Source organism: Penicillium rubens, assembly GCF_028828025.1.
Source record: "Penicillium rubens strain IBT 27055 chromosome Unknown utg000002l_segment0_segment0, whole genome shotgun sequence".
Classification (NCBI taxonomy): domain Eukaryota; kingdom Fungi; phylum Ascomycota; class Eurotiomycetes; order Eurotiales; family Aspergillaceae; genus Penicillium; species Penicillium rubens.
Window position 1 is genome coordinate 5,921,696 of NW_026890600.1, and position 23,418 is coordinate 5,945,113.

General features: G+C 48.4%; 10 protein-coding genes across 10 annotated transcripts; 3 read left to right on the top strand and 7 right to left on the bottom strand.

Moving 5' to 3' along the window:
* Positions 1–356: 356 nt before the first annotated feature.
* On the bottom strand, positions 357–5,093 carry N7525_004727 (uncharacterized protein; the record flags this gene model as incomplete). The annotated part of the gene is made up of 10 exons (XM_061213147.1): positions 357–461; positions 515–589; positions 646–884; positions 933–978; positions 1,613–1,825; positions 1,891–2,378; positions 2,433–2,965; positions 3,252–4,488; positions 4,554–4,656; positions 4,734–5,093. The coding sequence occupies 10 exons, from the start codon at positions 5,091–5,093 to the stop codon at positions 357–359; spliced, it is 3,399 nt and encodes a 1,132-aa protein (XP_061070168.1).
* Positions 5,094–6,415: 1,322 nt separating this feature from the next.
* N7525_004728 (uncharacterized protein) lies at positions 6,416–8,331 on the bottom strand (the record flags this gene model as incomplete). The annotated part of the gene is made up of 5 exons (XM_061213148.1): positions 6,416–7,160; positions 7,231–7,519; positions 7,583–7,805; positions 7,871–8,030; positions 8,081–8,331. 5 exons carry the CDS (start codon positions 8,329–8,331, stop codon positions 6,416–6,418), a joined length of 1,668 nt encoding a protein of 555 aa, XP_061070169.1.
* Positions 8,332–8,570: 239 nt separating this feature from the next.
* On the bottom strand, positions 8,571–9,326 carry N7525_004729 (sugar O-acetyltransferase; the record flags this gene model as incomplete). Its single annotated transcript, XM_002565526.1, has 3 exons — positions 8,571–8,651; positions 8,716–9,115; positions 9,193–9,326. The coding sequence occupies 3 exons, from the start codon at positions 9,324–9,326 to the stop codon at positions 8,571–8,573; spliced, it is 615 nt and encodes a 204-aa protein (XP_002565572.1).
* A 2,025-nt stretch (positions 9,327–11,351) lies between these two features.
* N7525_004730 (homoserine O-acetyltransferase family protein) lies at positions 11,352–12,938 on the bottom strand (the record flags this gene model as incomplete). Its single annotated transcript, XM_002565525.2, has 1 exon — positions 11,352–12,938. The coding sequence occupies one exon, from the start codon at positions 12,936–12,938 to the stop codon at positions 11,352–11,354; it is 1,587 nt and encodes a 528-aa protein (XP_002565571.2).
* A 1,490-nt stretch (positions 12,939–14,428) lies between these two features.
* On the bottom strand, positions 14,429–15,198 carry N7525_004731 (uncharacterized protein; the record flags this gene model as incomplete). The annotated part of the gene is made up of 2 exons (XM_061213149.1): positions 14,429–14,765; positions 14,888–15,198. The coding sequence occupies 2 exons, from the start codon at positions 15,196–15,198 to the stop codon at positions 14,429–14,431; spliced, it is 648 nt and encodes a 215-aa protein (XP_061070170.1).
* Positions 15,199–15,867: 669 nt separating this feature from the next.
* N7525_004732 (uncharacterized protein) lies at positions 15,868–16,241 on the top strand (the record flags this gene model as incomplete). The annotated part of the gene is made up of 3 exons (XM_061213150.1): positions 15,868–15,885; positions 15,963–16,078; positions 16,124–16,241. 3 exons carry the CDS (start codon positions 15,868–15,870, stop codon positions 16,239–16,241), a joined length of 252 nt encoding a protein of 83 aa, XP_061070171.1.
* Positions 16,242–16,328: 87 nt separating this feature from the next.
* On the top strand, positions 16,329–17,531 carry N7525_004733 (uncharacterized protein; the record flags this gene model as incomplete). Its single annotated transcript, XM_002565523.1, has 1 exon — positions 16,329–17,531. The coding sequence occupies one exon, from the start codon at positions 16,329–16,331 to the stop codon at positions 17,529–17,531; it is 1,203 nt and encodes a 400-aa protein (XP_002565569.1).
* A 1,288-nt stretch (positions 17,532–18,819) lies between these two features.
* N7525_004734 (glycosyltransferase family 32 protein) lies at positions 18,820–19,969 on the top strand (the record flags this gene model as incomplete). Its single annotated transcript, XM_002565522.1, has 2 exons — positions 18,820–19,873; positions 19,941–19,969. 2 exons carry the CDS (start codon positions 18,820–18,822, stop codon positions 19,967–19,969), a joined length of 1,083 nt encoding a protein of 360 aa, XP_002565568.1.
* A 1,063-nt stretch (positions 19,970–21,032) lies between these two features.
* Positions 21,033–21,512, bottom strand: N7525_004735 (Gfo/Idh/MocA family protein; the record flags this gene model as incomplete). The annotated part of the gene is made up of 2 exons (XM_002565521.2): positions 21,033–21,341; positions 21,435–21,512. 2 exons carry the CDS (start codon positions 21,510–21,512, stop codon positions 21,033–21,035), a joined length of 387 nt encoding a protein of 128 aa, XP_002565567.2.
* Positions 21,513–22,025: 513 nt separating this feature from the next.
* On the bottom strand, positions 22,026–23,342 carry N7525_004736 (putative integral membrane protein (Pth11); the record flags this gene model as incomplete). The annotated part of the gene is made up of 5 exons (XM_002565520.2): positions 22,026–22,346; positions 22,403–22,699; positions 22,758–22,943; positions 23,005–23,072; positions 23,129–23,342. 5 exons carry the CDS (start codon positions 23,340–23,342, stop codon positions 22,026–22,028), a joined length of 1,086 nt encoding a protein of 361 aa, XP_002565566.2.
* Positions 23,343–23,418: the final 76 nt, after the last annotated feature.

The window sequence follows — 23,418 nt, forward strand, 5'->3', positions numbered from 1 at the left end:
TTGGATATCTCGGAGAGATAAATCAAGGTGTAGCAATAGTATAGCGAAGGGCAAGAGTTGAGATTTAGAGCGAAGGACGCTATCTCTTTATTAAGAGATAGAGATTAGGATTAAGTTCTCCAACAATCGCGTATTTACCTTCTTTGTAGTGGTGTCGATTGAGACACAAGCTGGGGCAGGGGTAATTCTAATCTTCTAACCCTTCTATCGCAAGGTTCTTCAGCCAAGTCTAGTAAACATCACTTTCCTGAGACTTATAACCACTTGGCACTATACATATGTAATTACCCTGAACGAGACGGAATATCATGAATCGTGCATTCAATTCATCTAAAAGGCTACAATAGCATTGATTTTTACAACTTTGTAGTGCTCTCCTCGCGGCCAACAAGGTTAGGGTGACCGCTGTTCATTGGTCGGGTGACAGCGTAGAAAGCAACACCCTCAGTCTTTGTTGAGAACTATAAATGGGTCAGCAAGTGTATACAGGTCGGTTAGAGTACAGAGAACAAACCTGAGCTTTGGATCCAACATGGAAGAAGGCCCAGTCTCCAGCAACGAGGTGGTGGGTCTTGCCAGTGGCCTCATCCTGTATGGTATCAGTATCATTCGTAATGCAGATTTCAAAATCGAATGGGATCTTACTGTGATGTCGATTTGGCCCTTGAGAACAAACTTGGTCTCCTCGTAGTCGTACGCGCCGTATCGTGTAGGTCCGGGCACAACACGGTAGAGTCCAGTGGTCAGGTAAGGGGTAGAGTGTGAGCTCTGGGATTTGATTGAGTGGAAGTCGGCGATAATGGCGCAGTCGCCCTCGGGAATAGGGATGTGCTCATGGCCGGCACCCTTGATAATGGTAAGAGGAACGATCTTGTTGTTAGACACTAGAGATGTTAGCATAAGATTTTAGATGACGACCAATTGTATCTTACTGTTGGAAGCGTATAGATAAAGACTAAAGATATAGACAAGCAGGTACTTGACAAGCTGTCAGCACCTGCTTATATACCGACTGAAACGGAGCATCCTCGGTATAGTTACTGGGATCAGACCTTGAGATACGGGGTCCGGCTCCGGGGCCGTAGCTCCGTGCTACCTCTCACGCATATTCAGCTGCCACTAAGCTACAAAGAGGGTTAGTGTCAGCGAATTAAGGTGGACCGAGACATAACGTGATCGGAGCCTCACGGCCCTTAGCCGGATTATCCTGGAAGAAACCCTATCTTCCATTACCTTGGTATTTCGTTATAAGATCTGAGTCCCGAATGTCTTGTCTGGTTGGCTCGGCCATCAAGGGACCCTGGGGCCACGGTTACTTCATCCCGCCCCCGTAAGTATGCGGGGTAGCTTCTATATCCCCGCCTTACAAGCGGTGAACAGGCTTAAGCTCGACAGCGAGGCCATTATTATTAGGTGACGGCCATTATCAGGTGTTATTAGTAATCTCTTATTTATTCCAGGAATCAGCCTTCTGATTGCAACACTAAACGAGATCATAAAATCAGACCGATGGTACAGTACTTCCGATCACCACCTTATAAGAATGCATTTCTCTACAAAGATGAGCAACAGTGAAGAACTGTCATTCTTTTAAATAGCCACGGCACGATACCTGTACAAGACTTTGCTTTCCGCCGTCCTCTATAACCAAAGCTGTGAGCTTTCCTCCCTTCACGCAACCCGAGTCAAGGCCCTTTGTGAATGTGCGAATAGAGAGGGACGTCGAAGCATCGTGGCCATAGACAACAGTCATAGTGTCTGCGAGAGGATCTTCAGTCGAAGTCTCGAGGCTTGAGTACAGTTTTGATTGATGTTTATCAAACATCTAGATTGAAAGTATATCAATATGACGGCAAGATTAAAGGAGTGAAATAGAAAGAGAAGCCATACCTTAGCCCAATTCATGCCATTCTTTTTCGGACTGGGCACATGCGTATCTAGATCAATGGTCCGCATAGTCATCACACTGGAAGGGTCTTGCTTCTCAAGCTCGATTCCCGGTATTAGCCCCGCATGAACGACAACAACCTGGCCCATGCCTGGAACTTGGCCGACATTCAGAATCACTGGGCAGTTCTCCAGCCACTGGGCTTGCTCGTCGCTCAAAGACCGCGCAAGTGCACGCTCGCCAAGTTCCTTGGCTGAGAAACCAGAGTCTATATCGTCATCGGGGTTTGCAAGAGTGTTGGTCTTCACCATCTCTTGTCGAAGAAGCAGAATCCGGTCTTCGTGGTTCCCGCGCACACTAGATGCTGAATGCTGTCGAGCCAAGTCCACAACTCCTGTACTGTCTGGTCCTTTGTTGATCATGTCACCGACAAAGATAAGGTGATCGCCACCTTCTTGGTTGACGGCGGCTTTTTCAAGAAGTTGCTCCACTGTTGCAGACTCGTCAATTTAAGAATTCCCATAGTTCGGGGGTTGTTACTTACACTCCTCTTTACAGCCATGCACGTCGCCCACAATAATTAGCCGCTTCCGACTGGATTTCCCTGCCTTCACACCCGCTAGATCCCCAGGCACCAGGTCTGGGTTCAATGTGCGGATCTGAACCAGACCGGGCTGAGGGGATGAATTTACCCCGAACCACCAACCTGTCTCTGTCTTAGATGTCGGGTGAAGTGAATGCAACAGGAAGTTTTGGTCTTGTAGTCGCGGAGAAAGCAGCATTCGCCAGCCGATCCATGCAAATATAAACAGTGCGATGTAGATCAGCACTAAGCGCCGGAAGCGTGGCGCGGAAGCTACCGAGAGGGCCATTTGGGACCATCCGGGGGAGTTGATGTCATCCGCGGGGGAACTGGAGCCGCGCTGGGAGCCTTCATGGGCTCCGACTTGCCATCCGTTTCTGGCGGAATCAACTGGGCGAGAATAATATGGAGACTGATTTGAGTAGGAGGGATGGTGGGTTGTGGTCGGATGGAACTCGTTATCTGTCGGATGGGAGTCGCGAGATGTCATGCTCCTGCACCCTAGTTGGCATTTATATTCTTATTTCCACGTGTAATGTATGCTCGATGTACTGCATTCGGTTAAACTGTGTGGGAGTACAACATAGAAGAATGTGAAGAAGAGGCAGAATTTAACCCTCGCGGCTCTGACGTCTACCTCAGACCCGCTTTCTTCTGTTAGGTACAACATACACATGTAGCAAGCGGGTAAATGCTCGACTTCTTTATGTTGTTCGCCAAATCTGATTTTGTGCTTTTGTTTATTTGTACATTTTACACTATCCTCGGTACTGATCATACTCCTCCGCTTCCCGTCTGCGCAGGTTTACACGTTGGAGAACAGTCTCATCATACACCTCTTCCACCTTCTTGCCACCCTTAAGCACCTCGTTTTCGTGTCGGAGCGCTTCCTCCTTAGTCATGCAAACCATTTGATTGAGGTCCATCGGGATGGTCTTCTGTCCCTCTTTCTCAAGGCTCAGATCCATGTTCCACCCGTGACCAGGAGTGTGCCAGGGGACGAGAGCCAGTCTGTTAGACAAGCCACTGATCGCACTCTTCCCCCGGTACACTTCCTCCACAACGAATGCGATATCATCCTTGCTGAGCGGGGCACGGAGCCCCACGGTATCTTGGCCGGTGACTTGTCTGATCATTCTTTCATGTAAACTTAGCAAAGCAGCCAAGATGGTATCGTAGAGTTTCTCGCGGCCCTTGGCGCCCATGTTGTAGTCAAGCGGGTAGCCAGTAATAGTGCAAATAACGTGGTTGGCTACTGTGTAACCAAACACCGCAGGCATGGTACCCAGTACTGGGAGGATGCGGGCTCGGAAGTCAGGAAGAACACCAAGCTCACCAACTTGACCCTTGGTGAATTCCCCCTCGGGGAGAGGAAGTAGAGTAGCCTTGCCCGGGCCTGGTTTCTCTGTCGAGAACACGGCCGCAACACCAGACGAAACACCAAGAAGCTTGAGTCTACGGCGTGTACTGCGGGACAAAGGATCATCGGTGCTAAGCGAGATGTCGCCGACCACAACCCGGGTCGGGTCTGACTTGCATCCCGCACCCATCGACGAGATCACAGGCAAGGAGTTCGAGTGGCAGTAGTGTAGCAACTCTACCTTGGATGTAATGTTATCGATACAATCCAACACGAAGTCTGGTCGACGGCCCTCTCCATCGTGTGTCAGAGACCAGGGGCCGAGCAGATCGTCGGACGCGGCCTTTCCGTATAGCTCATTCCGGCAATCGAAGGTAACCCAGGGTGCGATTTGTTCCAATCGTCTCCGAATGCAATGGACCTTCGGTGTGCCAACATCAGCCAATGTCGCAAGGGCGTGTCGGTTCAACGATGATAGTGTGACTTGGTCGAAATCGATGAGCCGGATTTTGGACACGCCTGATCTAGCCAGTGAAGCAGCAGCATGCGAACCGACACCGCCACAGCCGACCACGACAACGAATGACGATCGAAGCTTGGCAAGGCCTTCATCGCCGAGGAACACGCGGTTGCGGGCGAGCTGTTCAAGAATCAAGTCTACCAAAGCGAGACAGGCCAAATGAGAAAGGTTTGCAGAACGAAGGCCTAGAAATGTCACATACCATCATCGTAGTCTCCCCGTTGTGCTCTGCGAGCTAAAGCTGCACTGCGCTCATCTTCCTTGCTCAGTTGTACTCCATTCGAGGCAGCCCCAAAATCAGTGAGCTATAGTCCGGCCAATCAGCAATTTTATCCTGTAGCTTGCTAGGCAATGGATGCGCAGCTTCACTGGTGCAGCTCACCGTTTCCGCAGTATGTAAATCATCAATACCTGGAATCGAGGCCTTGAGGTCATGAACAGCTTCCTTGCGCTTGTATGACTGGTACCCAAAGATAGCACCTGCGACAGCTGCGCCAGATACGACAGCCGCTGTCGCAAGCTGTCCGTGGGACGAGCCAGCCTGACGCTGGAGCCAAGAAGACATGCTTGCAATTACGCCCTTATCGTCCGTATTCTGTATGTCTCTCGGTTTGCTTTTATTGCCGTGGGAAGTGTCTCGATCAGGTTCGTTATATCTAGTATCCAGTTCGTCAGAATCGAATCCGTAGTCGAGATCGGTATCGCTGGGCTCTTGCCACCATTTTGATGCCGGGGGAGCCATTCTGGATGTAGAGTGTACTGACCATCACAAGTAGCCGACCGGTGCAGGCACGAGCTTCTTATACCGGGGTGTATATGCAAGCCAATGCGTTCATCAGTGGAACCACGCTGTCTATCACGTGCAGCGGTCCTAGTCAATTGTGCGGGGACTAAGTAAGGCGGTATGGTAGGCGGTAAATGTGACTACGCGCCATCATCGTGCCAAACCGTGTCCTAACAACACACATGCGATCCCTTGACAGTGTCATATATGCTCTTGCATCATCTCATCCGATAGAAAGTTGTTGTTGACAGACCGATACAGCTATCAGGCTCAATGTCACTGCAGAGCCTGTCTGAGAAAGACGCGTCTAGGCACGGCTTGATGTTGAATCCGATAATACCTTGCCGGTCAATATCAGCAACTGCCTTTTATCGCTTGGGACGACGCAATGTTAACGCTTCTGTTCAGGGGTTATTGCTTCGCTGTAAATCACAAGAGGTATGTTTCTTTCCTCTCCCCTCCCTTTTTCAAACTGGTTCTCTGGTCTTTGGCTACAACACAGATTCAATCGAGTTTGCCAAGTCCTGATGAAGATAAACCTCACAAGAGCTTCTCATGACATGTCGGTTGAATAAACCCGTCGGGGTATGGACTTCATCCCCCTGATACCTCGGAGTGGAAGAAGACATCGGCCCATAAGTGTGTGATTGAGCAATGAACAGAGATCTGAAGAGACTCGGACCTTGATATTTCTTGCTATGTGCTGTCTTGGCTTCGCATCAATATTTGAACGTTTTCGACTAACATCGCTCAGAATTGCTGTACATATTCTAGATCTCCAAAATCATATCTCTGGTCCGGTTCTCTTCACCAATCGCCCTTTTACCTTCCAAGTACTCTATTCATCGAGGGATGTTTTCAGATCCCCATCCTCATGTAATATCCCGGTGATGAGAAAATACAGTTACATACTCCGAGGCCCTGTATATGTGCTTCGTCTGTACGCCTTTCAAGGAAACGACAAGTACGCCGGTGACGAGTGACAAAACATGGTAGTTTTCAATCTGAGGGCATATTTTATTACAAATCTGTGGTTGGGGATCTTGGGAGCTTCTTCCCATCTAGTTCGGACTTCGATTTTAATCAAATACAGATTGTTTCATTTATTCAACTGGCGCTTGCTTGCTCTTGTATAAATTTCACGAGACAGTGCCGGTTTGGTTATAACGCCTGGCCAACGTCGAGAGAAGCATATAGCCGACCCGAGACCATCCAAAAACCACCCTGCCCAAGCCTCACAAATGCAGCCATGTTGTCCAAATCACAGGCTTAAGTTCGACTCAACCACATGTAGAGGCGTCACTTGGCGCTTCATTCTTAAGGTTCAACATGCCCCAGTCAATATCGGGTCCCTTGAACTCGTCGCCTATCAGAACCCAGAAAATAAGAATGATAAGAAACAATCCCACCAAAACCGGTGCACTCCAGTTCATCGAGCCCACAGTAACTGGAAGACTATAAGGGAAACAGATCACAACACCCACGACTGTGATCCACAGCGGTGCAAAAATATTGCAGATATATCCCCATCGACCAAGATCCAGCGGCCGCTTTGGCAGACACTGTGCACGACCTCGCGTCACGAGAATAGCCTGAGGAATGGCGTAACTCAAGTTCAATAGCGTAACGGCAGAAGTAATGATGGAGTTGAACGCCGTGGTGCTGGCAAGGTATATGAGACCATAGATAGCAGCAAAAACCGTAGAGGCTATAGTCGTGCGAAGCGGAAATTGAAGCCGCTCGTCTATGTTGTCGAAGAAATCGGGAAACGGAGTACCTCGGTCTCTGGCGAAAGCCCATGCAAGACGCCCACAGGTAACCCACTGTGGAGAAATCCCTGCTGCGTATACGATTGTCAACAGTACGCTAAGCGCCACAGTCACCCTTGTTGATCCTGTCGCCTGGTACAATAGTTCCACGGCTGGCATTCCGGCGTTCATTACTTCATCCATATCTTTCATGGCAACTATCAAGACTGCTAACAGCGGCACCGCTGTACAGAGGCCAATGGCTAGTGTCACGTTCCTGAGCTTGGTTAGCGGGCCTAATAACCAACTGGAATTAGGGATGGAGAATGAGGCAGGTCTTAGCTGACATGATCTGTGGGAGTCGACGACCCGGTGATCGCATTTCTTCGGCGATATGGATCGCTCCGTCGCTGGCACTGAAACAATACATCGAGTTGGTAATCCCGAGAAGCCAGGCGATGCCATTGTTCCATCCACTTGTACCCAGACCAGATCTGACGATATAAGACCTGGTATTTGTATGCTGACGCATAACAAGAACTGTTACGAACCAAGTGGCAAATCCAGATAATGCGAGGTATAGAGACCAGGATGCGATGAGTGGTAGTTTCTTGGGGCACAAGAGAAGGGGCGTCACTATACAGGATAACCCGAGTCAGCAATGAAATGTAAAGCAACCTGACAATAACGGGGTCTGACTTGTCACAGCAATACTAGCAAGATACACGCAGTATACATGCCATTGCTTGATCTCGAAGTCCGGATGTAGAAATTGACCGAGACCCAGTGCTGCTTTGGGGACAAGAGACAGGTCGGAGCATGTCACCATCCACCATCCGAGTATAGACATCCAACCTGTCACAAAAGCAGCAAATCTCTTGTGCTTCTTGGGGGCGATTATGTAGACAAAGTGGTATTGGCCCTATAAGATAGCACCTGCAATTCAGATTATACGTCCGAGCAACAATCACGCCGTAGATAACTTACTCCAGATGAAGGAAACGCGGAAGCCAGCTCCGACAGTCCTAAGGTAATAATCCACTGCACAAAGCAAGCAACGACAACAGAAAATAGAGCCACTTGGGGTCCTCCGTATCTGAGATTCTGTCCGAAGTTGCTTAGCGCGCCAGTCCAAGCATTCGTGATACTAGACAGTTCAGTATAATAAGTGCGAAATATAATGAGTGGGAAACATACTTGAACGCAAAACCGAGGGATGAAACGATAGAGAATGATCGTTTGAATACTGCTTTATGGCCCTGGGCCCGCAGAATATCGTCATCGGATATTGAGAAGCTGCCTGCTGCTTCTGGCCCAGAGCCAGCATTGCTATCATATACGACTTCGCGGTCTACGACCTCGCTATGACTTTTTGCTTGTTCCATCTCGGTGATGAAATGCAAGCTCTCGCGTGACAATTTGACAATTTTCGTCAAGATGGGGGGCATCGGCGCATTTCGACACCCAGGTAGTAGCGGGCAATTTCGCAACCTTATCCCCCTCCTTCAATAGCAATATTTATCTTCCGCGGTGTACTACCCTGTTCATGTATCTTAACTTGAGCCCCAGTGTGAAGATGAAGTTTCATTCGGCACTCAAGAGTGAACTCTGTTGCAAAAGCCTACTAAAAGATGCTCGGATTAGCCTCGGTATCCATTAGCTCCCATTCACACCACCATCATTGTTGCTATTCAGGGTTCATGCTCGTTTCAATCCGGCGAATGACTCGGGCGGGATTGCCTGCGACAAAATGGAAGGGAGGAACGTCCTGCAGAAGTCAGTTTGGCTCCTCTCAACGTGGAATTAGAGATATTATATCTCAATATGCTGACCTTCGTTACCACTGAGCCAGCTCCAACTGTGCTCCCCTTTCCGATTCGCACGCCCGCCAGCACAATCACACTACCCCCAATCCATACATCGTCTTCGATATGCACTTCTTTTCCACACTCCGGTCCCTTCAGCCCTTGCCGAATAGCCGGATCCATGGGATGGGTTGCACCATACAGGCAAACATTTGGACCAAACAGCACCCGTTCCCCGATGGTGATCAGGCAGGTGTCGAGCACGAGAAGATTGAAGTTGAGAAAAGTGCCTTTGCCGACTTTGAAGTTCAAACCGTGGTCCACAGAAATCGGTCCATCGACGAAGGGATCAGTCTCTTCGAAAAGTGCCTCGTCTTCTTTCGGGTCTGGGTTCAATGGTGGCATTAGACGTGTGTCGCAGACAATGCTGGACACAAGTATGGTCAGCACAAAGGCCACTGAGCAATAATCGATGACCATCCAGGGCACATCGCTCGAACTTACTTTCTCCATAGCTCTACTTTCCGGCGCCTTGTTGCAGCCCCGGCGGCATTGAAATCATCGCAGGCCTGTTTACACCTTGTTCTGTTTGCCTGAAGATCCTCGTCCCATGCCCAGTATAGGTCGCCGCGAAGCATCTTTTGCCATTCCTTTGACTGCGACATCCTCTTTGAAGGTGTAAGTCCACTGATGTGAGAAGCTACTCCCAAGAATTGTGAGAAACAGGCGTATTTCAGTGCCTTTTGTACACGGCCCCGGGTGTGGATCTTAGTACTATGACATCGAGTATGGGCAATAGTGGGGAATGGGATCCACAGCTTAGCGGCGCTGTTTATATCTGAATTGAGTAGTCCAGTCAGCAGCCACGGAGCTCCTCTGAGGTGATAGGTGAACAAGTTGCTTTGCAGCACGTGCCAGATAAGCAAAGCTGGTATTGGCAAATTGACAATGGGATTTGGAATCGTCAAGAACGGCGGCAGGTCAGTGTGCTTTGTAATGCATTGATTGATATGTAAGGCTTTGCGCGTAGATATTGTGGTTACCGAAGGATAATTTCATTGTAATAGTAGCACAACAAATTGCTCTTCATGAAACCCCGTGCGGTCTGCTCCTTTCTTGTGTGACATCGCTGTGATTGACCGGAGATCTGAAAGAACCGTTGGCGCATAAGCATTCCCAGATCGAAGAAATGCACGTTCAAAGGACTTGGTAGAAACTGATTTGTAGAGAAGAGTTCCTGGGCTATCTTCCTAACTAAACATCTTCCGTATAGAGAACTTGCAGTAGAAAAGCCCCGGGTATTGTAATTGTTTGTGCCTCAGGCAGAGCGCAGTATAGCACCGGGACGGAAGAACGTTTAATCCCCTGGGCATAAAATCAACATCTGTGCTTTCCAGGTTCCTGTCAATTTTATATTCCCAAGGTATCCTCCAAGCTCAGATGCCCAACTTCAAATCGCCGGCTACAAGGCTATGGCTACGGCTACATGCTATACCCAAGGTGGCTCTCATGTGGAGTTCCCGGAAACAATAGCCAACAACAACACTTGTTATCCCAGAGCCCTACTAACAACACCTGCTAATCCGAAGAGTCAACCAAACAGCCTCTAGCGATTTTCAAGTGATAGGCGGTTGCCTTTCTGATAATTTTTTAAGGGTCTATGATTTTATCATCGTGTTCAAATGGTAGATGTCAGATGCAGTTGTCTGTTCACCTTGTTCTACATGTTGAAGAGAGCCATTCATGATGTGATGTGCTACGCAGTGTCCACGTTACCGAAGGGTAATAGGCAGCATCACTTGCAAAACAAGCCTTCCCTTCGTGGACTCCGTGGCTGCAGCTCTAATCCCAAAATATAAATACCTGCCCTCTCCCACTTCCTCCCTTTTTTTCTATCCTCCTCAGCTTTGACTACTTTCGAGCTCTGAGATCAACTGAAAATACATTAAGGTGATGCCTCAAGGTTGGCGGCTTTGGCTAACAATAACCATTCGACTATCAACGATATTCTGGGTTTCCCAGTTTTCCTTATGAATATTGAATACCGTCCTAGGTTCTCCTAGTTCGTGAACTAAATCTCGGGGGTGTTTTGGGGTGTTTTTATCAAATATCCTAGCTTGTGCTCCCGGTGTTGGTTTTAAATCTGTTCTCTTCTGTTGTCTTGTGGATGATGACATTATGGGATTGTGGCTTTGTGGTGTGTCATTCTGTTCTTTTCTCCTTCTCGCCCTGTGATGAGTTCGTTATTGAGACGAACATAAGCCAATACTGCAGGCATCTGCTTGACGATGGCACCACTTAGCGCACCTCGTGCCTGTGGACCGTTTACACAGCTGGAAGCCGGTTATGAAAACTGAGAGCAACCTGAGGGCGAGTTTCCTTTTATTTTTGTGGACTTCATTCACCATGTTGTAACTTGATAGAATCAAATGGGATAATAAATTAACGTTTCTGTTCCTTTACCGTACGATGGCTAAATATGTACGTATATACTGTGTGGACGTATCCATTGATCCCTTAAAACTGCAAGAAAAATCAGAGAGGAGGTATCTCATTTCCATTCGTGAATGCAAACGCCGGCTAAATACTGAATGTCGCACGCTTAACCACATATTGACAAATTTATATTATTTCCATCGCCTGCCACGCAATATACCACGCGACTAGCGCAGGAACTTGCCCAATGCGCCGCCAATGTTCTTTAGGTCTAACAAGAAAGTGTCATGGCCGAACAGCGACAAGTCGTCACCAAGCTCGATATGCTCAACCTTTTTGTTGCCTCCAGCACGGAGTGTCTCGGCAATCTCCCGCTGCTGCCATGCTGGGAAGAGGATGTCACTTGCAACACCCATGACAAGCACAGGATGATCCTTGAGAGGAGCAAGGCCGGCTACAAGGTCCCGGGGAGGACCATCCACTGAGTCAGCGGAAACGGACTCATCCAACGGGACTACATTAGAAGTTGATCCAGGCTGCTCCTCATAGGGCTTGTCTGGAAGGGTCAGACTGCAAGCGGGGTCGGAAACATTTGGTGCGCCACCGCCATGCGCAATGCGATCCTCAGACTCTGCGCGACGTTTCATAGTGGCAGTCTGGTGGGCATGGCCGAGATCGAACAAGTCCATGGCCTTGGAGACATAAAGAAGACTGTTGGCATCATACTCGAGGCAGAACTTCTCACCGGCATGGTCGAGGTACGTCTCGATAAGGAAATCAGGACACAGAGCTGGCTGCTTGCTGGGGTCTGCACGCTGGCGACCAAACCGCATCTCCCACTCTGGCCCGCTGCGGTACGTCACGGTTGCAATTTCGCGCGCTAGCTTCATACCAGAGTGCGGCGGGATTCCATCGTAGTAGAACCCACGCGCCCAGTTGGGATCCATCATCAGCACCTGTCGCTGCGTGTGCCGCATTGCTATACTATAAGGGTGGCTGCGGGCACAACCGCTGATGCTAACAATCTTGTTGACCCTCTCTGGGAAGAGGACGCCTGCTGCGAGACTCTGCATACCGCCCATGCTGGATCCGACAGAGGCAGCCAGTTTCTTGATTCCCAGACCGTCGAGAAGCCGGAATTGAGCACGCACCATGTCGTCTAAAGTCAGGATCGGGAAACGGGTTGCGTATCGTTTTCCGTCGGACGGATCGAGGGAAGAGGGGCCTGTACTGCCGTAGCATCCTCCGAGCACATTGGTGCAAATGATGTGATATTTATCGGTGTCCAGTGGCAAACCGGGGCCAATGAACTTCTCCCACCACCCGGGCTTTGGGTTGGACGCTGTGCTATGGGCGTGGCTTGAGGCGGATAAGCCGGTATGCAGGAGGATGGCATTACTTTTGTCGCTGTTCAATTGCCCCCAGGTTTCGTAAGCGATATCGAATTCCGGTAGCACACCACCCCAGTCGAGTAAAAGTGGTTGTTCACAGTGGTATGATTCGTGTCGCCCGGTTGTGTATGAAGGTTCGGGGCCGGATTGCAGCGACCGAGCGGAGAGCTGCGCTGACTTTGCTTCTTGAGCATCAAGACATGGGAATGACATGGCAGGATTGGACGAGTCTCTATCAGTTGACTCCGCGGCGACCGACGCTGACTTTCGCGGCGATACAGTATGCAATGGGCGCGTGGGCTTCCATTGCGTCGATAAAGTCCGATGTGGCCCCGCGGGGTTCACGAGAGAGTTGCCTTGTCGCCATGGCTGGATTCGGATTATGCGTGAAGCAGCTCGAGCGGCACCTCGAAATGACTGCATTATAAGAGTTTAGAATCTGTGTGAGTCAGGAAAGAAAGCTTCCCCGTTTGAAAGGTATCGGGGAATATATGTTGATACCTCAGGCACTAAAGAGTCGCGTCATCACCGACATCGGTGATTGGCGGAGACAAGAGCGTTGAAGTACTATTATGTATATACAATGTACAACATACGGCAGGCATTCCAAGGTTATTGCAACTTTTATCGGACAGAAAGGACTCTGTGTATAGCGGGAGAGTACGAGTGATTTGAATAATCGTTGGAAATCAGACGCATTAGTCGTCTCCAGGCTATATATACACTCCAGCTGTCCTGAGAATAAGCTTGCTTTATCAGGCATACATTCATTGAGAGACTGGCACTGTTGTCCATGGATGCGAACATCAGAGAATTTGGGGCGAATGGCTAGCCCATAGTAAACCTCCGCCTAAGAAAAACCTCCCCTAGGTCGGGACTTGCCTAATAGAACCTTTATACTTCACCCAGTACTCGGTTTTAGCTATGTTTAATACCTTTAATCAGTATAACATGGTCATGATTTAAGTGTACATATTTATGTTTTGGCCAGCCCTCATTCTCCTCGTCTGGCTCTTAGAACACAACTTTCGCTGTTGAGTAATACTCAAGATAATAGATTCAACCAGCTTCAACAGTATTCACGTTATTCCTGCTGCATTTTCTCCGCCATTTGAGCACAACACTTGGCTAGCTTGGTTATTCACGCTTATTGTGTGTTGCTTCATGTCGTATTCAAGGACACAATCTTTCCACCATGAAGTTGTCCCAATCGAAATGTACTTCGTAGGATGGTCGAATCGATTGTAGGAAGCTGAGAAATACCAGACCCATTCCGTGCCCTTTACCCCTTAACCACCATCTGACCCCCAGCCTCCAGTACGGTTAAAAATTCTATTTCCGTGGTGTGTAATGCCTATCATAGCAGTGTACCTCAGAGATCGCAAACAGGACAGTGGGATCCTGGGCGTAGGGTCACCATTCGATGGTAAGGAAGTGTGAAGCCGTCGAGGGTTTGGTGTAGTCGGATAGCAGACGCCAGACAACCTGTCATGATCCTCGTTTGGGCATTTTCACCAAGATCCCGTCTCAGAGCGACGAACGACTCGTTTTTTTGACTTTCCTTTTGGTCTTTTTTTTAACTTCTTTTCTTCTTTGGATGTGGATTGTATCAGCGTCTTCCGAGTAATCTCTTCTGCCTCCTGGGAGTAAGATTCGATGGACTGGATCTGAAATGTCAAACGTGCCAGGTGGTTGATCCCGGGCAATCTCAGTCTGAATTCGTTCTCTGAGATCTTCGAGGGGATAATATGGGACCCTTATGTGCCTGATGATCGGCCAGTCTATGTGCTTTGTAGCGGTAGTTGGGTTGTCGAGCATTTCAAGAAGCTCGGAGGTGATGTGAGCTTCAAAAATATGGAAAAACTCCTCTCCCGGTCCGTGTGTTAAAAACAGACGCGACTTGAATGAATAAGCTAGGCGTCCAAAAAAAGGAAAGCAGCGGTGATGAGCAGATCACTTACTACGTGAATGGGCGGGTGCCACTCTCTGCGATGGTATTCCTGGAGCTGTGCAAGGGAAAGCAGAACACACAGCAGATATGGATCCTCACTCCAATTCTTTGGCGTGATTTGGGCTACTCGTTTTAGCTGAATTTGCCCCCCGGGACGGTTACAATAACCTTCCGGAGGATCAGAAAATGGAAACATCTCTTGGCGATACTTTTCAACACCACGATAGTGCATATATCCGATGATTGGCCGCGGTGCCTTGTCAGCTGGCTGGCTGCGTTTACGAGAGCGATAGAATACGCTGTATTGAGGTCGATGAATCCTCTTATTTGCAAAAAAGAAATATGGTGTTTCACTGCAAGCAACAAGTCAGTCATGGTTGGATGGACCAATGTATTGCAAGGAATAGCCTGTATTGCGCACCATTTTCGGTTGAGCAACGGACGTACGAGACGTCCGAAATAGACATGCGGGCACAACGAAAAGTGACCTTCTGCAAAATCTTCCTCATAAAGCAGGTCGGGCCGTTTTTCAAGCTCATTGTCATTATAAATTGGTCGCCATGTATTTGCATCAGGATTGATGTCGTCTGTTGGAGTTGGCACATGGTCAAAGTGTTCAAACCGACATCCCAACATCTCCAGATGTCGAGAAGTCCAGCAGATCGGCTGAACTAGGAGATCACGGTGATGGTTCATGAGCTCAGCAAGTGAAATCACACCATTAGATGACATACTGAAGATAATTGTAAGTATCACTGCGTAGGCTGAGGGAAGGAATATACAAGGGATTGGTATATTGACACCCCAAATCTTAATCTGACCTGAAACTCTAGTACCGCCTTCTTAATCGGGTGCGACGCTGGATTCTGCCATGCTTTCTGCCACAACTACAGGAATTCCGGTTTACATAGTGAAAAGTATTGGTATCTCCCCTTTGAACTAGCAAGAATGCAGATCTAAGGAGGCGTTTCAGCTAGTTTATTATGTTCAGTCAATACAAACACGGGTAGGTTACGCCCGAAAGTAGGAACCCCGAATACTCGCGTGATTTTACCCAACGTCAATGGGCTTGCAGTTTTGGTGCTTGGGGACTTATTAATAGCAATGATACTCGAATACTCGAATACTCCACAAGTCGGACATAGATTAGATTCCTGAAAGCGTCTACTGAAGTGAGGGCGCTAAATGTTCGAGTGTGGTTGGCTACCATTATAACGGTGTGTTCATCACATGGCGGCTGGCCTGGTGTGAGGGCGGCGCTTAGGGAAAGCGCTCTCGCCCATCAGAGCTGTTAGAAACTACTTACTACCTCCAACCTAGATTGTATGGGTTTATACCGAGTTGGATATATATACCCACCTAGGTAGGTGGTGCATTAGTGCTGCCCATGCTGTGGACATAATGGCAACACCCATAATGGTACGCGAGAGATATAGCAAGAGGCTGTTTAATACTCTGTGCTTAAAGCAATTATATAAGTAAGTAAATACTCCTAGAATAAGGATCAAAGAGGTCTAAGAAATCATGTATCATATACTCTCCTGGGCCCGGATTTGCTGGCGTCTCTAAGCCGCTTGGCCTGGAGGTGCATGCAATTCATAGATATCCACGGGTATGTGGTTGGTTCGTGAGTTAACCGCCCATTAATTCCCAACAGACTAGGATTGGATCTCATGCTGTACTCGAAGCCAGTGGTTTCGCAACAAGGGGCCCGACCAACAACTATGCTTTTCATGGTCACCTGGCGGCAAGGCGAATATTTGCCCAAGAGGTAGTATAAAAGGTACTGACTACTCGAGTATCTGCGAGGATGTGTTCTTTTCATCACAATTCTTCCCTCCTTTTCAAATTTGATCTTCAACATGCCCGGCCATTATTTCAACCGTTTCACAACCGCCAGTCAGTTCACTGACTCGTATGTGAAACATATTTCCCAGCTATCGATGACTTCCGCAAGTGGATGGGGGTTTGATCACCTGCTTGCCTGCCGCGTTGTAGTACGAGAAGCAAGGCAACAGATTCTTCCAATTTTGTCCCCCCACTCAGAATCTTCCGACGCGATGGGCCCGGTTGAGATTGTGAAATTCGTGGATGGCCCCGATCATCTGCATTTCGAGAAGAGCGAGCATAGCCTTGTGCGAAATTTTGGCTATAGCATATCGCTCGCTCAGACGTGGGCAGCCTTGGCAGCATTCAAGGGCAACCGTGACTTCCAGAGGACACAGCAATCAATTGATGCCAGCAATTCGGATGATGGGAGCCATTCCGGAATGGAATATTCGGATTCGGATTTTCCAATGGATATCGATTCTGACGGTGACAACGACGCTAGAACCAGTGGAAGACCGGCGCGTGAAAGAAAAACCAATCAAAACCCAGCATTCGTCCACTCTGGGGAAATGCAAGTCGCTTCTAGCAGTCCACATGCTGCGAGCTCTCATAGTGCATCATCAACTGGTCACATCGACGGTGCGGAACAGAAACTCCGAGCTACGGTCGAAGATGACACTTTGCGCCTCGTATCATGCGCCATTCGGCATGTCCTGTATTTTGGGGCACCCCAAGACTGCAATGATATGTCGGATGTTGTGGAATTTCGGGATCTCAAGTTACGAGCCACCAACATAGTACAGTCTATAGGCAAGCCGATCAAGGCCACTGATGACGGAGGTCTTTGCCTACGTGTCCGAGACGAGGACAATTTTATACTCACAAACGATCGTGTAGCGATTTTGGAAGCCAAGAGATTCCATGCGCTTGAGGATGGTAAACCGACCATCTCAGACAGATCCCTAGCTCAGATGACATGCGAGGCTTTGCTGGCTAGGATTTCTGATTCCAAGAGCGGTGATGATGTTATAGTCATCCACGCTACGCAGCACTACATTTGCTTTCTCCAATTCAACATTACGGAAGAGTATCTTCGGGACTTTGGTTCACCCTCGCCAAGCCCGTGCATTACTGTGGTGGCCACCCCCTGGTACGACCTGAGCAGTGTATCCAATAGGAGACAGGTGGTTCTCAATTTGTGTGCTCTTATGCGTTGGGGAGGAGCGAATAAGTGATATTCCTTTGTTTTGGTCTTGTTTTGGTCTTGTTTTGGTCTTGTTTTGGTCTTGTTTTGGTCTTGTTTTGGTCTTGTTTTGGTCTTGTTTTGGTTTGCTTATTATAGGAATCACGTTGTCTTGCAATGAAAAGTCCACGCCTCTTTGAAATAGGTACTTTAAAAGTCAGATCTGAGCTCCTGGTAATGTAGCAGAGCTAGTCCTAGCCTGTTGGAAAGGAAAAGAACTGCTAATACCGCCGTTTATAGTAGCAAGAGGAAGCAAGAATGGTGTCTAATGAATATATGTACAGTCCTGTTGTATACACTCAATACCGCAATATATAACCTGAGCCAATTTCCTTGGCGATGATGTTAGTTCTATATTCATTCCCAAGCCAAGCGAAGCTTATATCACTGTCCGAGCTTCTAAGGTTGCAGCGGGTCAGCGGAAACCACCCTCAATGTTTGGCCCTAGATCAACTCATTTGAGCATATAGCTCTATCATTCTATCCGGATTAAGAGTGGTTGAGAGTGTCAGGCCTAAGTTGTAACTAACTAACTGAGTAATAACTAGTTAACTAACTATTTATCTCGGGATGATCATCACCCATTCTGGATACGAAAGGAGCACCTCATGTGGGGTGCTCTGATGCAACCAAGTGGTTTATATGGCAGCAATGCCAGTATACCGAAAGAATGAAAAATGAACACACAAAATACAGAACAAAGAACAAACGAAGAATAGACAATATCAAAAGAGGTCAGACCTACATACATATATGGAGGTACCTAGGTAGTTTCTTTTAAGTTACATTTCGCCTAAGACCACGTGAGTGGCTCCACCTAGCGTACAAGCTGCTTCCGGAATACGCAATCCTTTTATTCCAGTCGATGTCTAGCGAAACTGGCCAGCAAGGCGATAAAGTACTTGCTGCCAGACAGGGTGGTCTGCCTTTTGACTCAATTTCTCCTGTTCTGTGGTACTAGTGACCGACAATTCTCATTGGGGTTTTGACGCCTCCTATCCTGACTGATTCCGGGTTGACGTATCTTCGACCATCAAGGTCACATCCAAGATTTCCGCATATCGATATGTCACCCTCTTAATTTCTTTAGCCTAGGATCTGCAATCGCTCGACTCTCACACTCGCCGAACGAATCCCATACCAAAACTAATCGAACTCCCCGAGTTTGCGGATCACGGGACACAAAAGCACAAAGACCTTGACTCCTACCTTTCAGCCAATCTACGGCTGTCGCATGACCAGCGAATTATTTTCCGACTGCACTGGCTCGTTCGCCTGTCATGATCACTCCGCGCAAGGTGCTGCTTTCCCTGCTCTGCGTGGTCACATTTGTTCTCATCCTCCGCTCGTTCCGAGATCCCGAAGTTCCTGGGGCACCTGGGTACAGACCGGTGAAGAAGATATCACAAGAGGAGGATGAAGTGACATCAAACTTAGCACGGAAAACACCACCGCAAGGTCGAGCTCAATTACCCCTCGGCGCATCACCGACAGCACCCCTTCGCGAACGTCTCCGGTATCAATTCCCCTATGGAATCGAAAACAAATTCCCCGCATACATCTGGCAAACATGGAAATACGACCCAGGGTCGTTCTGGTTTGACGAAGACCTCCGCGGTCTGGAGGCCAGCTGGACAGAGATGCACCCGGGATTCACGCATGAAGTCATCCCCGACGAGACACAGCAACACCTGATCAAGTATCTATATGGGTCAGTTCCGGAAGTATTCGAGGCATATGATTCACTGCCGCTCGCGGTCATGAAGGCGGATTTCTTCCGGTACTTGGTACTCCTAGCGCGCGGGGGAATATACAGCGATATCGACACGTTGGCACTCAGGCCCGCGCACACGTGGCTCCCCGAGGAACTTGATCGATCAACTATCGGACTCATTGTTGGAATTGAGGCTGATCCTGATCGCGATGACTGGCATGACTGGTATTCGCGCCGTCTTCAGTTCTGCCAGTGGACCTTGGTGTCTAAACCTGGGCATCCGATTCTCCGTGATATGGTGGCTTATGTCACCGAGCATGCTCTGCGAATGAAAAGGGCCGGCATTCTCAAGGTTGGCAAGATGGATAAGACTATTATGGAGTTCACGGGGCCTGGGGCCTGGACAGATTCTGTCTTCCGCTACTTCAACAACCCGGCATACTTCAATATCCAGCCGGGTGATAAGAACATTACATACGAGGACTTCAGCCACCAGACCACACACCGCAAGGTTGGGGATGTGGTTGTTCTACCCATTACCAGCTTCAGCCCCGGCGTGGGGCAAATGGGTGCAGGGGATCCAGACGATCCCATGGCTTTTGTGAAGCACAATTTCGGAGGTATGTCTCTATCTATGGCACATTCGTTTGGTCTCATGTGGACATAGTACTAACATTTCGATTTCAGGCACATGGAAAACAGACCCATCGCTGTGAAAATGCCCCAATCTTAATCTCATTTGATTCCAACACTGTACACTGTACAAGATTAGAGACCTATTGCAGGCCGTTGCCTGCAGTTCATCTCAATATTTGCTCCGGTTTCATCACCCACACCTCCCCTCTAGATCTCCCGATTGTTTCTGCTCCCGTCGCAGACTCCCAAACTCTCAAAATCTCCGGCATCGAACTGTCATCATCGGTGCCTTGAATATGACTGAACCCAGGCGCAAGCTTTAAACCCGATCCATGTTTCATGATACCTGTTCATATGATTCCCCACTTTGTTTTCATTGTTACATACACTGTTCTTTTACCTTTTTTTGCTTGGTAAATGGTTTGCTACTAGCTACGTACACTAGCTGCTTATAGATTTCGATCTCATTGTTTCGATAGCCAAAAGCGACGTTTTTGGAAATTTCCCAGTGCATACGCATGGAGGTTTTGCTATTGGCTTCCGGGTACATTATATGAGCCTAGAAAAACCATTACATATGACTATGTTGCGACAGTGCATGCCTAATCCGAGTAGTTCACAGGTAAAACTACCTGGTCCTCTGCCATCTCCACCAGATATCAAAGTATGTGACATGCAGGTTATGACAGCTACTTCTTATCCTTCTAGCTACAGCACTGATTAAGGGTGAGAAGATCTATAAAAGAAATATACCTAAAGAGATATATGCAAGCCAAACAATAACGAAAATCATAACACGAAGACGTAGCCTTCTTCCAAAGCAGCTCGATTACCGGAACAGACATGTTGGCCGTAACCCCAGCCCGCTCTCCTCATACGCCATGTCTATCATTTTCATCAGGTTAGACACTCCACAGGATTATCGTCGAAAATCATGCGGATAATGCCAAAGTTGTATGTGCTTAGCATCATTATACTTCCGCCAGCGAGTTTGTAGTTGAACCCAATGTTATCCTCATCAAGCATTAACCACGGAATCATAGAGTCTGTGTGGACGTAGACGACATCAGCGGGGGTGATAAAGGACCGGAACTTCTGCACTACAAGATGAAACCGGTTGTGGAATGCCTCGAGCAGTTTTTTTTACGAGGCATTTGGCTGTAACAGTTCAGGTAGGTTGAAGGGAATCCCGGCTTCGGTAGCGTTAGAGGTCGATGGCTTTTCTACAAGAACGTGCTTGCCACCGCGAATGGCGCGCACAGCCCACTCGAAGTGTAGGCTATTAGGCAAAGGAATAAAGACTGCATCTATCTTGGGGTCCTCGAAGATTTCGTCATAGGATGTGCGAACATCCGCGATGTTGTGCTTTTTGGTGGATGCTGAGGTACGAGCATTATCTCTAGCAGCGACTGCTTGTACAATAACCTCTGGGTGTGAGAGGGCGAGTGTGATCTAGGTAAGAGGTCTATTGAATAACAAGGTCAGATGGGTTCTAAGGTCAAGCATTGAATGCGGCTCACGCAATCTGGGCAGCCTCGAGGATACCAAAGCGGATAGCATCATTCTTCTTCTCAACTTTCGGGGGCCGAATGCCGTGAATACTCGCATAACCATTGCTGCCATTTTAATTTTTCTGTTTTCCTTCTTTGGAAGCTCAAAGAGGCAAACAACATGTGAATTTAATATACCGAAGTGGGAAGGGTAGTTGCACCGCTGGGGTAAAGGTTAGAGCGACTGGGGTATATAGGTAAGAGAACGACAGGGTATAAAGTCACCAATGTCTCAAGCTTTAGGCCTCTCGCTCAAAACATTCGGACCAGATTGAATTTGTCATCGTCGGTGTTATTGATGGATGGGTGCACCGACGCGACGCCGAATGTCCAACACAGAAAATGGACATCCTCACAGTGCCGAGATCAAGCGGTCTCCCGCTCACTGTGTCAACTAATACTACATACCCATGTAGGTATGAGTCGGGGGAAGGTAGAGGAGTAAGGTAGTGTAGGCGGCATCCCGATTAGGCCGGTTATCATGATGGTTCGTAAAAACCCTCGTACACGTGTTTGGTATCGAATATTATATGTACAACCATTTCTCATCGTTCAAAAGTCACAGTCTCCAAGGCCCGACGCCAAATCAATGGGCGACGCCAGGCTTAACCGTAAATTCCGAAGTCACATATACTTTCATGTTCTCCGCTTCCGACAATATATGCTCCTCGCTATCCCCATCATTCGTCGGCGCTCCGGATCGAATATCAGTAACCGGCGGCCCTTCGGACTCATATATAGGCTCGAAATTGCTCTTTTTGCGTGCAATCGCCGACCCCGTCCCCGTGCCTTGGCGAACAGAGCTAAGCGCATAAGTACGTGAAGTGTCGCGGTTTCGGTATGAAGTGACGGTGGAAGCGAAGGACTTGAACAGAGGCCCGTAGGTAGGGATGCAGGCGATGACAACCTGCACATTTTCGTTAGTCTTGCTTAAACTTGAAGAGATGTCAAAAATTAACTCACGCCCAGGCTGGTCTCCACACAAGACCAGATCACAATATTCTTGCTATCGGTGTAGGTTTCCAGGGCTTTGACGGTGAAGATACGGATGACCTGGATCACGGTCACGAAGAAGCCGAGAGCAAACAGACCGGCCAGGAGGACTTTTTGTTTGAGGCGGAGCTGGAGTTTCCACAGAACTGGCAGAGGTAGTGCTATGATAATCAGGTCTAACGCGATGCTTGTGCCTCCCAGTGCAAAGTAGAATGGTATGGTATGGATGCAATGTCCCTCGAGAGAACTATCCCATTGTTTTGCGACCTGTTTAATGTCAGATAACCCGTTCTCTTCAATTGGTGCGCACTGTTGAGGAGCTGACCGGTGTGCAGGAGATTGATATGATAAAGGTGAAGATCAATTGATTAATGACACACACGACGATGGCGGCAAATATGATTTTGCGATATCGCTCGATAATCCCCGCGATGCGCAGATAGGAGGTCAACAAGGCGACCTTAAAGCCGAGGACAGCGAGACAGTAGACCGGGCCGCCGGCGTATTGGATCTATAGAGCAAAGTTAAGAGTCAGGCTCGAGTTCGAACAATGTTGGTCTTGCAATGCGCACCTTGCTAAAAGGAATAACATTCTCCTTTGGGAAGTAGGCTGCACTGAGTCCTTGGCCCCACCGTGTCTCTGAAATAACCATTCGGTCAGTTAGGCAGTTAACATTAATCAATGAATTGACTCACGAGCCACGGCGATTCCGGCGTATGCTAACGTTAATACCGAGGCCACCAGTGCAGAATAGTCGTCAATCCATGGAGAGCGCTTGCTGCTTATTCGGACATAGAACCGCAGACATACGGCCAGAAAGGCTAGAACTGAGCACACCAAACAGACCCCGATCACTCGCGGAATGTCGCTGTTTGGATCGGTCTCGTGGAGATTGTATACCCAGCCCATGATCCGATCATTATCACGAGTAAGGGAAATTGGCAGCCTCTGCAAGGGGATGTGGCATTCTTATTCATAATCATTA